Here is a 10,980-nt window from a genome sequence, read left to right on the forward strand (position 1 = left end):
TTTGCTCATTGCAGATAACTGCAAAATAAGTAAACAGTGTGTCCAGGCAGCTGTGAAGGCAAACAAAATTCTGGGATGTACCAGGGATTCACCAGCAGGAAAAAGGAAGTTTGAATCCTGCTAAATAGGACTTTAGTCAAACCCTATTTAGAATAATGTGTCCAGTTCTGGAGACTCACTTAAAAAAAGATTTTAATAAGATTGAGCGAGTCCAGAGACGGGCAACAAAAATGGTGCAAGATTTGAGGGATAAAACGTGTCAGGAGACTGGAGGAACTGAATATGTACAGCTTAGAGTAGGGGTCCCCAATCCCTGGGCTTCAGCCCAGTACCAGGCTGCAGCCTGTTTGGAACCAGACCATGCAAGCAGTGGGCAAGTGCATGCGCATAGCTCCAGTTGCATGAGCTGCAAATGGAGCTGCATGTGTGAGTGCACTCACCCGCTGCTCACACGGAACCATTTTCTCTCTCCCCCCACTGTTGCCAGTCTGCAAAGCTGGAAATGTTGGGGGCTGCTGGCCTGGAGGACCGAAGGGAAAGGGGAGAGACATGATTGAAACTTTTAAATATATTAAGGGTTTGAATAAGTTCCAGAGGGCGGTATTTTCAATATTAAGCAAAAATCAAGAACATTATATCAAATGTCAAATGGCAAATGAACATGAACGACAAACTGACAGGAAGTTCAAAAGTAATATTAGAAAGTATTATTTCACAGAAAAAATAGTGGAATTTGGAACTAATTTCCAGCAGAGATAGTGGATCAGTCATCAGTAACTGAGTTTAAACATACATGGGATAAGCACACATCCATCATCCAACAAAAAATAAAATAAAAACAAAACAAAAACAAGGAAAAAACCTCAAAAGACAGACACAATGGGCCGTTAGGTCTTTTCTGCTGTCAGTTTTCTATGTTTCTATGTATTTATGGACATTACTTACAAAACTGTAAGGATGCTTTAGACTCCACTACAAAATGTCCTTGTTAACCTGCAATGGTCTCATTTTTGTTCCAGCTGGGAGGAAAATGAACTGTTTGCTTATATCCAAATTACCATTTTAAGCCATTTCATACTCTTTAGAACTTGTTTATTTGGCCATTGTTTAAGTTTTAGTGATCAAATTCAAGTTATGGGTACATAACCATCATCTAATAATAGCCCTTTTAAGGACTTTATAAGCTTAAGGAAGGTTATAAAAATGCTATTTTCTGCACTAACGTTCTGCATTTCACACCCTATTTTGTGAAAAAATATTTGCCCTCCGATAGACTAGATATTTTTGATTTTTGGTTTCCATAAAGACCTAATGGAAAAATATTTAAACCTTCAACTAACTTCCTCTTCAGCATAACTTTCATATAAGTCACTATTGGGCTCACCAGTTAATGCTGCCGATGTGTAGGATCCAGCTGCCAACTGTTTGATCTTGTGCTGACTGGTAAAATAACTAACTAGATGAAATGCACTTCTTTCTTCTGTGTCTCCTAATCCCAGTTGTCCTTCACTGTTACCCCCAGTGGCATACAGGTTCCCTTTTTCTGTGTAGAAAAAAAAACACACAAGCAAAATAAGCACACTTTACTTGAAGCACCAGGAAAAAAAAAACATTTCAAATAAAGAACATATTATACAGTTTTGTGTTGTCTTTAAGACTAATCACAACTGTTTAATGGTTACTTGCAGAAGTCACTGTCTACAGTTTAACTCTTTTTTAAAAAAAATGCTGACTACATAGTAGAATTTGACTATGCAAACTAGAATCACAGAATTGGAAGGGACCATTTAAGCCACAGGCCCAGCCTTCAACTCAGTGCAGAAACCCACATTAAAATATTCCAGAGAAAGATTGTCTAAAGCAGAGATCCCCAATCTTTTGGGCACCAGGGACCGGTTCTGTGGTGAAAGGTTTTTCCGTGGACCAGAGAGTGTGTGGTTTTGTGTGCTACCTGCATCCCACAGATGGGGCTTTGCTTATTTGTGTGGACCAGTACTGGTTCACAGACCGGGGATTGGGAGCCCCTGGTCTAAAGGCTAAGAACTATAAAGTGGCTGTCTAACCACTTGAACACATTAAAAAAAGGGCACTCATAGTATAAACTGAAGGTAAAAATATTTCATTTAAGTTACTACAACATATGAAAATATGTCATAGAATTAGCAGCTTAATTAGCAATTAGGGCTAATTAGCATTAATATTCAAATGAAACTTAATTATCCATAAATGTGTTCAAATACTCAACTACAAATGTTAATGATAGTTATGAAATTAATTGACCACAAAATACCTTTCTCGTGTGAAACTCGATTCTCTCAATCTCATAAATTTATATCAAATGCCAAATGGCAAATGAACATGATACACAGAATAATCCTTTAGTATTCAGAATTATTGATTTTACAAATTGCTTAAAACTTTCAGATTTCTGTAACTTGTCTTTATTAAAAGCATTCATAGGAGTACATCTATCAAAAACAACTTCCATTTTTTCAGAAAGAGGAAAACCTGTAATTTGGACATACAACTTTTTTAAAAAAAAGAATAGCTGAATTCCTAAATCTCCAGCAAATTATTTATATTTGGATTCACATGTTGATTACTGCAAGCAAAATCCTATTAAAAATTCGTTCATTATCAAATCCTAAAAAAAATTTCTTGGCAAAATGTACTTGGAAAATGATTCAGTGACCTTTATGGCCCATTATTTAATCATAGAATTTAGGGGTGTGCAATAAATTGGATTACTGGGAGAAAAGGTGATTTGGAATATACATAGGCATTCATTTGTCGGCAACTCCTTCAAGAAGCCACTTTATATCCTCACACAGTCCAAATCACCTTCTCTTCCAAATATGGCTCATTGCACAGCTAGAGCAGCTACACATTCGGGCCGTTTCTCATTGATGTAAGGTTGAGAAAGGCCTTAGTTTATCTAATTAAGGTCATGGTCTGTTTTTTCTTTGGGTAATTAAAATTCTGACAAACGATATTTTTTTAGAACAAACTTTATAGTCTTACAATATAATTATAAGAAAAAAGTGGCCAAATTCATATCCAGTTCAGAAAACTCTCTTAACATGAAGGCTTTTATCATCTTAACAAGGACATTAGAAGAAAGGCAAGACAAACTTCTCTGGGATGGAAATTCCAGCTTTTTGATGCTGTTACCAAAGAATGTCTCTGCCTAAGTCCAATATATACTGTATCAAGACATTGCTGCCAGATAGATGGACCATTAGATTCAGTATAAAACAGCTTTATAATCTCATGACAATATATTTTGAAATTACATTATATTCTATGTTACTGTCTACCCAAGCAGAAAGCTACAACAGGAAAACTTCTTCTTTGGCATATAAACAAATAAATTACATACCTGTATAGATCAAAGTGTGGTTTCTCCCACATGCAGCTAGTTTCACTTTTTCAGGTTTTAGAACTATGGATTGACACAAAAGGTTACTATTATTGTTGTTTTAATAATTATAAAATCAATTGTTGTCAAATCTGCTAAGTGTTCAAGTTTATAGGAAATTAATTTTCCAATCATTATCTATCTCAACATTTCATAGCACATCTTGAGTAAGCTGGATTTTCTATTGAAGTTAGGTCTGAATCATAAAAATAATTTAGTAAAACTGCAATCCTCTAAAATTACTGAATACAGCACAACCTATTTCTCCATAAATATACAGAAGAATTCCTAAAAATAATACTGAATAAGGAGACGTCAAGTCTTAATGTAATATGATATCTACAAATATGGAAACTAGAAAGATCAGATCTATTCTAGAAACCTGACACATAAATTAAAGATAAAAACCTTTCACACAAGTTGGTTTGCTGACAGTATTCTTTGTTCCAAGTCCTAGTTGTCCCCAGTTGTTGCTTCCAAACATGTATAGTTTACCATTTTCTGCAGAATACAGACATTAAAGAAAATAAGTGATTGCCAATGCATGTGTTAAAATATATCCAATATTTTCAATTTAGTTAGACACAACTATAGAAAGAGACATAATAATCATGTAATAAAGACCAAGTCTGCAAAATGTTATATATATAGTATATATCACTATCAAAGGCTGTACTTTTAAATAAACATATTTTTCTATTTCTATGCACTGTATACATTTAATTATTTTTGGTCTTAGAATACAAATATTAATTAGCAAATATACAATCATAGAAAAATAAATGTTTATAGAATAAGTGATGAGCAATCATTCTGAACATATGTAATCAATTTGTATTTTTTAAAAAATGTATAGAGTAATATTGAGGGAATTCTGAACATGAACATATTTTAATACTTCAGTATTTTTTCTTTTTCTAAGCAGAATTTAGAATAGTATCCAACTTTCTATGTAACTTTCTCTGTAATTGCACTATTAATTGCATCACATATTAATTTATGCTATTACCTGACATAGCATATTTCAAAATAAATTCAGATCATATTACAATGAAATGCTATTTATTTTCAAATAAACAAACTGTGCAAGATAGACATACTTAAAATGAAAGATATTAATTTTCTTTTTTGTACTTTATGTAAAATGGTACATGCTAATCTTTTCCATGCGAAGAACAAAGACTTTAAAATGTAATGCAAAGAAGTCAATAGTTTGATGTTTTCTCAAAAATGTCATTTTTAAAATATAGATAGGTAACTTATGCATGAAATAATATTTATAGGATAATGTTCCTCAACCTATTTGTTTCTTCTATCTCCTGCAAAACTGTAAGTTACTTTAAACATTTCACACACATTATGCATTGTTTTCTTCCTGTTAAATCATCTAGTTACCAATTCTGTTTCTCTGTGCTTTTTTCATCTCCACTTGGAAAGACCCTGACTTCAGTTGTAAAGGCAGTTGATGATGAATAAGCTTTAAGATAATGATTAGATGCACACATAAAAAAAATTAAAGTAGTTTAGCATGATGTGAAATGCTGCTGATATGGACTTACAGGGGAGGTGAGGAGAACTAAGATGTCTCTGTAAAAGCAGAGCAGGTGATCATGCAAAGACCAAGGAACTAGTGAATAAGAAACCTCTCCGGAGAAGGAGAGGATAAGAGATCACCTATATGTGCTCTGCATAGCTACTCCTTGTGAAGAGATCACAAGTTTGAGGGCCAGGAGAAAACTGGATTAGCCAACTTGCTTACAACCACAACTGAACTTTTTAAAGGATACCAAGTTTGCAAGTCTTACTTTCTAATCACTTTAGGAAATTGCCTATTAACCATTTTAAAGCTATTGGAGACCTTTAGAATGACAAGTTTGAAAAGTCTTCTTTGGATTAGTTTATCTTTAAAGCTGAACAAAACAGACATTAATTATAAGCTTAAGAATTTATTGCTTTCAGGCAATACAGGAGGGATATAAATAAACAAACAGCAGAAAGATATTGATTTTAGAACATTATAAACAGACTAGGAATTCAGAAAAATTTGGAATATAGAAATTTTTACAATAAGACTTTGGAACCTGTATACCAGAGGTCTCCAACCTTTCCAGGCTCACGGCCCAGAGGGAAGGAGAGCAGCTTCAAAGTTGGTGCGTTCACACGTACGTGCATGCAAAGAGGCCATGCACACTGGAAAGGCACTAGCAATCCTGTTCGTGCATGCAGCATGCGCTGGTGCTGTGTGTATGTGCAAACAGCCACACACACACACCTCTTGCAGCGGCTAGCAGCCCTGTTCAAGCATGTGCGAACGGGGCCGCGGGCACTACCGTAAATGGGGGGAATGTGTGCCCACGCATGTGCACACTGGCCAGCCATTTCCACAGCCCTCTGGCCAAGAGCCTGCGGCCCAGTCCTGGGCCGTAGCCCATAAATTACTACAAAAACTTTCCTAGCTGTTTGTAAGTTTTAATTGTGCATTATAGGGCAGCAATTTTTGAAACTGCAATGGGCTACCAGGACCCCTTACTCCTATACAATTAAAATTTGGAAAAATTGTGGCTGCTTCAGCACTACTGCAGTGCTGTGGTTAGCTGTGGTTATGACTGTCATTTCCGGTGCTCCCTGCCAGCTTCCCACAAGGAAAGTCAATGGCTTTTTGCCTGCCCATGATCATTCTGTTTCTCTATTTAAATAAAGGAATATTCTGGAAACAATGACTAGTTAATTATAAACAACAAATTGCTTCTAGTGGGAAATAGATCTGTTTTGGTTTTTGGAAAACATAACAGTGGGGACTAAAGATTTTAGGTAGAGGAAAAAATGCAAGCTTATAAAATGCAAAATGTTATATTAATGAAAATACCAAAGGAGACTTTTGAAGATTGGAGTCAAAAAGTAGTGGCCACAATATCAACAATGTCAATAAATATCTGCTTCCATGCATAGGCCATGTCCAAAAGGTCATGTTATTTATGAAATGACTATAGAAAAAAAAATACTGACAAAATAGAGATGATATTCAAAATACTGTAGATTTATAACTGATATGTCAAGGGAATGATTTGGAAAAGGATGTTTCACTGGATTTATGTAAGAAATTGATTGATGTTTTAAAATTTAAAAGAGAAATACAAATGAGTGACTTGGAGAATTTTGTCCTATTAGATTTACACAAGAGGCTTCTTAAAGCCTTGAGGAACACTATGGAATGGGACAACCAAGAAAAGAAATCAAATCCTATGACTAATGTCATAATCACTAAATGTGTTTATGCTTGTTTTGATGAAGATTGGATAAAGACGGAAGACTCTTCTTTGTAGATTCCTTTTCTCTTTATTATATTGTTTCTTCTTACTTCTTTTTTCTCTTTTTCCTTGCACTTTGTTTCCTTTTTCTTCTAAGTTTAATTGTGCTACATTTTACTATTATAATTAAAATTCTTACTAAAACTATATTAAAAAATGAAATGCAGATGATATGATTTCTAAGTATTACTCCTGGGAATTATGTTTAAATCCATTGTAGGAAAGAAAATGCTTTTAGACCTCTTTTGGGCTTTAGTGGAAAATATTCATATATTCTTCAAAGAATCCTACTGGATTCTTTACTTTGCATTATTAACATTTTACAATTGTTTTATGTTTTATAAACCTATTTATATATAGGTTTATCTGGTAGCATATGATAATACAGGTGGTTCTCAATTTACGATCACAATTGAGCCCAAAATTTCTGTTGCTAAGAAAGACAATTGTTAAGTGAGGTTGCCCCGTTTTATGATTTTTCTTGCCACAGTTGTTAAGTGAATCACTGCAGTTGTTAAGTTAGTAACAAGGTTGTTAAGTGAATCTGGCTTCCACATTGACTTTGCTTGTCATAAGGTCACAAAAGGTGATCATTGCAACTGTCATAAATATGAGCAAGTTGCCAAGCATTTGAATTATGATCACATGACCATGGGATGCTGCAATAGTTGTTTGAAAAATGGTCACAAGTCACTTTTTTCAGTGCTGTTGTAACTTTCAATAGTCACTAAATGAATGGCTGTAAGTCAAGGACCTGTATACAAAATTTATGAAGTTGAGAGAAGCTCTGAAAAGTAGAAAAAACAATGATATACGGAGTTAGCTTAAATTACATTAAAATAGTTGATAGGAATGATTGTTAATAGTAAGTTTAAAATTAATAATTTCACAGTAACTATTTTTAATAAAATGTTTAATAAAAATAAGAAGGGATCTGGTTGGTTTTTTTTGTAAATATTCTTAAATTATATTCCTATGACATATAAACTGATATATGGACAAAAGTATTTTCTGGATCCTATTTACAGCTAAAATACTTATTCTTCAACATTGAAAGGGCAATAAAATAGCCCCAAGAATTCAACAGTCTGTAGACTTTATATATTTGAATTTAGAAATTAACACTAATCAGATAGATTAGGTGTGGATGATTACAATGAAATAGGGCTAGTGTTATTGAATTATATAATTTAAACATGTATTTGTATCTGGGAATACATGCCCCTTATGTTTTTGTTTTATTTTATTTCTCCATAACTTTAGTACAGTTTACCTTTTTCTTGGTTTTTGTTTCTATTAATAAAAGTAATTTATAACTTGGTGGACGTGTAAAAATATAAAAGCTTTTTGGATTAAGATATGGTGGAATATTCAAAGAATTTTTAGAAGGAGGGTAAAATTTACCCCACAATTGTTTTTATTAGGTATTGTTACAGATTGTGATACTAAAGATATCACATTGATGTTAAATTTAATCACAGCTGCAAGGTTGTTAGTAGCACAATGTTGAAAGAAGGAATCTCTGCCTACCTTGCAAGAGTGGCTTTTTAAAGTTTCTTATCTGGCGGAAATGGCAAAGATTTCGGCTTTCCTGAAGGATCAATCTCAAGAGAAGTATGTTGTGGTATGGAGGAAATGGATAGATTTTATACAACACAAGATGGATATTAAAAAATACTATTTAGCTTTTTAATAATTTATATTGAAAAGCCAATTTTCTTGAAAAGTCAAACTTTTTTTCCCTTTTTTTTTCTTTTTATTATTATTATTTTCTTCTTTCCTCTTTTCTATTTTTCTTTTTTATATATATATATATTACCTTTAATTATTTTATAACTTGTTTAAGTAATGTATTTAGATTTGTTTATAGTTTTATAACTTATATTGAAAAGTTAATTTTTTTCATATTTTTTATCTATTTCTTTTTTTTTTCTTTTTTGGTATTTATGTTTTTTTTTACATATATATTGTTGTTAATTATTTAGTAATTTGTTTAAGTAATGTATTTAGATTTATTTACATTTTATACTTTTCTTAAGATTTTTTGAAGAAATTCTAATTAAGCCTATATCCAGCTCTGGGATAGTCGGGGGAGGGAAGGGGAGGGTTGGGGAGGGATGGGGAAAACTGTTTTGTTTTTGTATTGTAAAACCTTATAAATTTTCAATTTAAAAAAAAAAGTAATTTATAACTTCTGTAGTTTGCATTAGCGAGTTTCTAGTCATTTTTGAACTTACTGGTAAACATTACTATCACAACCACATGATATTGGAGAGGAGGGGGGCAACATGTTATGATGGCCAGAAGGGCTTTACAAATTGTAAAGCGGGTTTTCTGAGCTGTCATAATTTTGAATGATTGTTAAACAACCAATTGTAAGTTGAGGATTTCCTATATTTGTTCAGTAAACTTTTAAGACTTTTTAAGTCTATTAGGTTTGAACTACTCTTGGATTAAAAACATTTTTTAACATATCTAACCTGTATTTTGACTATATTTACGCACCTCAAGAGAGGGAGGCATCTAAAGATCTACTCAATTTGACACTGTTGTTATATAATAGCCAAGGTTAACTTTAGAACTGGGCTTGGCGATTAGCCAATTTTATCTAGTTCATTTTACAATAAAAGTTGGAATTTCTAAAAATATTAGTAAATGCCTTCATATAATATCACTACCAGTACAATATAGCCTTCACTTAAAAAATCAGAACATTGAAACACATGATTCTAAAATCTTGTTATACTAACCTGTAACAACAGATGTATGTTCATCTCCGCATGACATGTGTAAAGGCTTGTCATTTTTAAACCAAAACTTGCTAGGCACATTTTCTGCAAATTTGCTTTTTCCAAATGTGAATATAGCACCTGATTCTAAAAAGAAAAAGCTTAAATATTAATCTGAAATTAATTTTATATAATTCTACTAACAACTAATTTGGCCACTTAATGTCAAAATAATGGCACTGTATACCTTTCTTTTTTCAAAGTCTTGATTTTGCCCATATAGATACATTTATTCCATATTAACTATTAATTACATCCTAATAACTATCAAATAGCATCACGTGAAATACTGGCTGGTTGATGTATGTTTCCCCTTTACATTCAGAATACAAGTAGCATAAAAATGCGGTATAACTGATCATTTGCCATACACCAAACAGTACTGAACCGAGTGGACTGTTTTTCCTTACTCTTTTAAGGAGATACATTCTTCCTACCAATAATCTTATACCTCTTTTGTTAGTGGCACAAAAATCTACTAGTTCATTAATTAATAAGGGTGGTATAGGAAACATAACCAGAGGATGCTGTGCTCACACTATGATGTACAGCAATTCCCGAAAATTTCCAGAGCACACCAAGATAATTCTTCAAAAAAAGAAGAAAAATCCAATAGAGCATCCTATTGTATTCACAACTTTTTTCTACATTATTTTCAACACATATATTACAAAGCACATACAGTACGTATCCTGTAGCAGTTCAACGTCAGCAGAGAGTTAAAGATTTCAACAGTGACGAAAGGCCTTATGCTAGAACTTTAGCTCTCTCCAGGTTTTTAGTTAGAAGCAAATCAAATTGCGTTACTACAATCCTAATTAGAAACCTGAAGCCTCAAGCCTCCTTCATCAGTTCAGTTGTATCTGCCGCAAAGTCAGTAACCTGTGAAAATTAAGGATATTTGAGGCAGAGTGCAGGCTCAACCTGATGCTTTTATTCCGCAAGCTGAAAAAGGAGATACTCAGAAGACCGAGAACGGCCCCCACATTGTAAGAACACAAAGCCGTGGCTGAAATGCACCCCGCCTCCGTCCTTTGCAGCGGTGAGCTCGCTGACGAAACCCTCCAAGGGCGCCTTTCGAAGTCCCGCGGAAGGGCTGAGCCTCAAGCAGCAAAGCAGAGGAACAACTCGAGCGGAATAGAGACAAGCGAGGGACGAGGCAGCCTCGCCGGCTCCCTCGGCAAAGCCGCCAGAAGGCGCCAGGAGCGAAAGCGGGCTGCCGGCACCAACCAGCTAACTTTCCGAGGTGAGGACGGGACTCACCGGGTACTTGCTCCTCGGCCTCCCCCCTGACGGGCAGGAGGGGGGAGGGGGCGGCGCCGGGTTGGTAGATGGACCCACAAGCCGCCCCGAGCCCGGAAGTAAACAAATCTCCTGCCATTAGCAACGAAGCCTGGCTTTACCATAGAGTACTTGGAAGGCTGTATAGAGCGTAAGCATCATAGAGCACCATCCTCTCCTTGGC

The 10,980-nt window shown here is 34.4% G+C and overlaps 1 protein-coding gene across 5 annotated transcripts in view; it reads right to left on the reverse strand.

Annotated features, from left to right (window-relative positions):
- The window catches only part of RPGR (retinitis pigmentosa GTPase regulator), a 44,317-nt gene extending 33,391 nt beyond the window's left edge, over positions 1–10,926 (reverse strand). For 2 of the 5 annotated variants that reach the window (XM_039342148.1, XM_039342147.1), the window contains exons 1-5: positions 10,779–10,901; positions 9,477–9,602; positions 3,827–3,919; positions 3,380–3,442; positions 1,385–1,543 (exon numbers count right to left, since the gene is read on the reverse strand). In XM_039342148.1, coding sequence (XP_039198082.1) covers positions 1,385–1,543; positions 3,380–3,442; positions 3,827–3,919; positions 9,477–9,602; positions 10,779–10,896 — 559 coding nt within the window. In that variant the 5' untranslated portion in view covers positions 10,897–10,901. The other 3 variants (XM_039342151.1, XM_039342150.1, XM_039342149.1) reach the window with 3 other exon arrangements.
- Between the last annotated feature and the right edge of the window lie 54 nt (positions 10,927–10,980).

The sequence above is a fragment of the Crotalus tigris genome, unplaced genomic scaffold (genome assembly GCF_016545835.1).
Source record: "Crotalus tigris isolate CLP2741 ecotype Arizona unplaced genomic scaffold, ASM1654583v1 scf7180000017775.1145084777:2100578, whole genome shotgun sequence".
Taxonomy (NCBI): domain Eukaryota; kingdom Metazoa; phylum Chordata; class Lepidosauria; order Squamata; family Viperidae; genus Crotalus; species Crotalus tigris.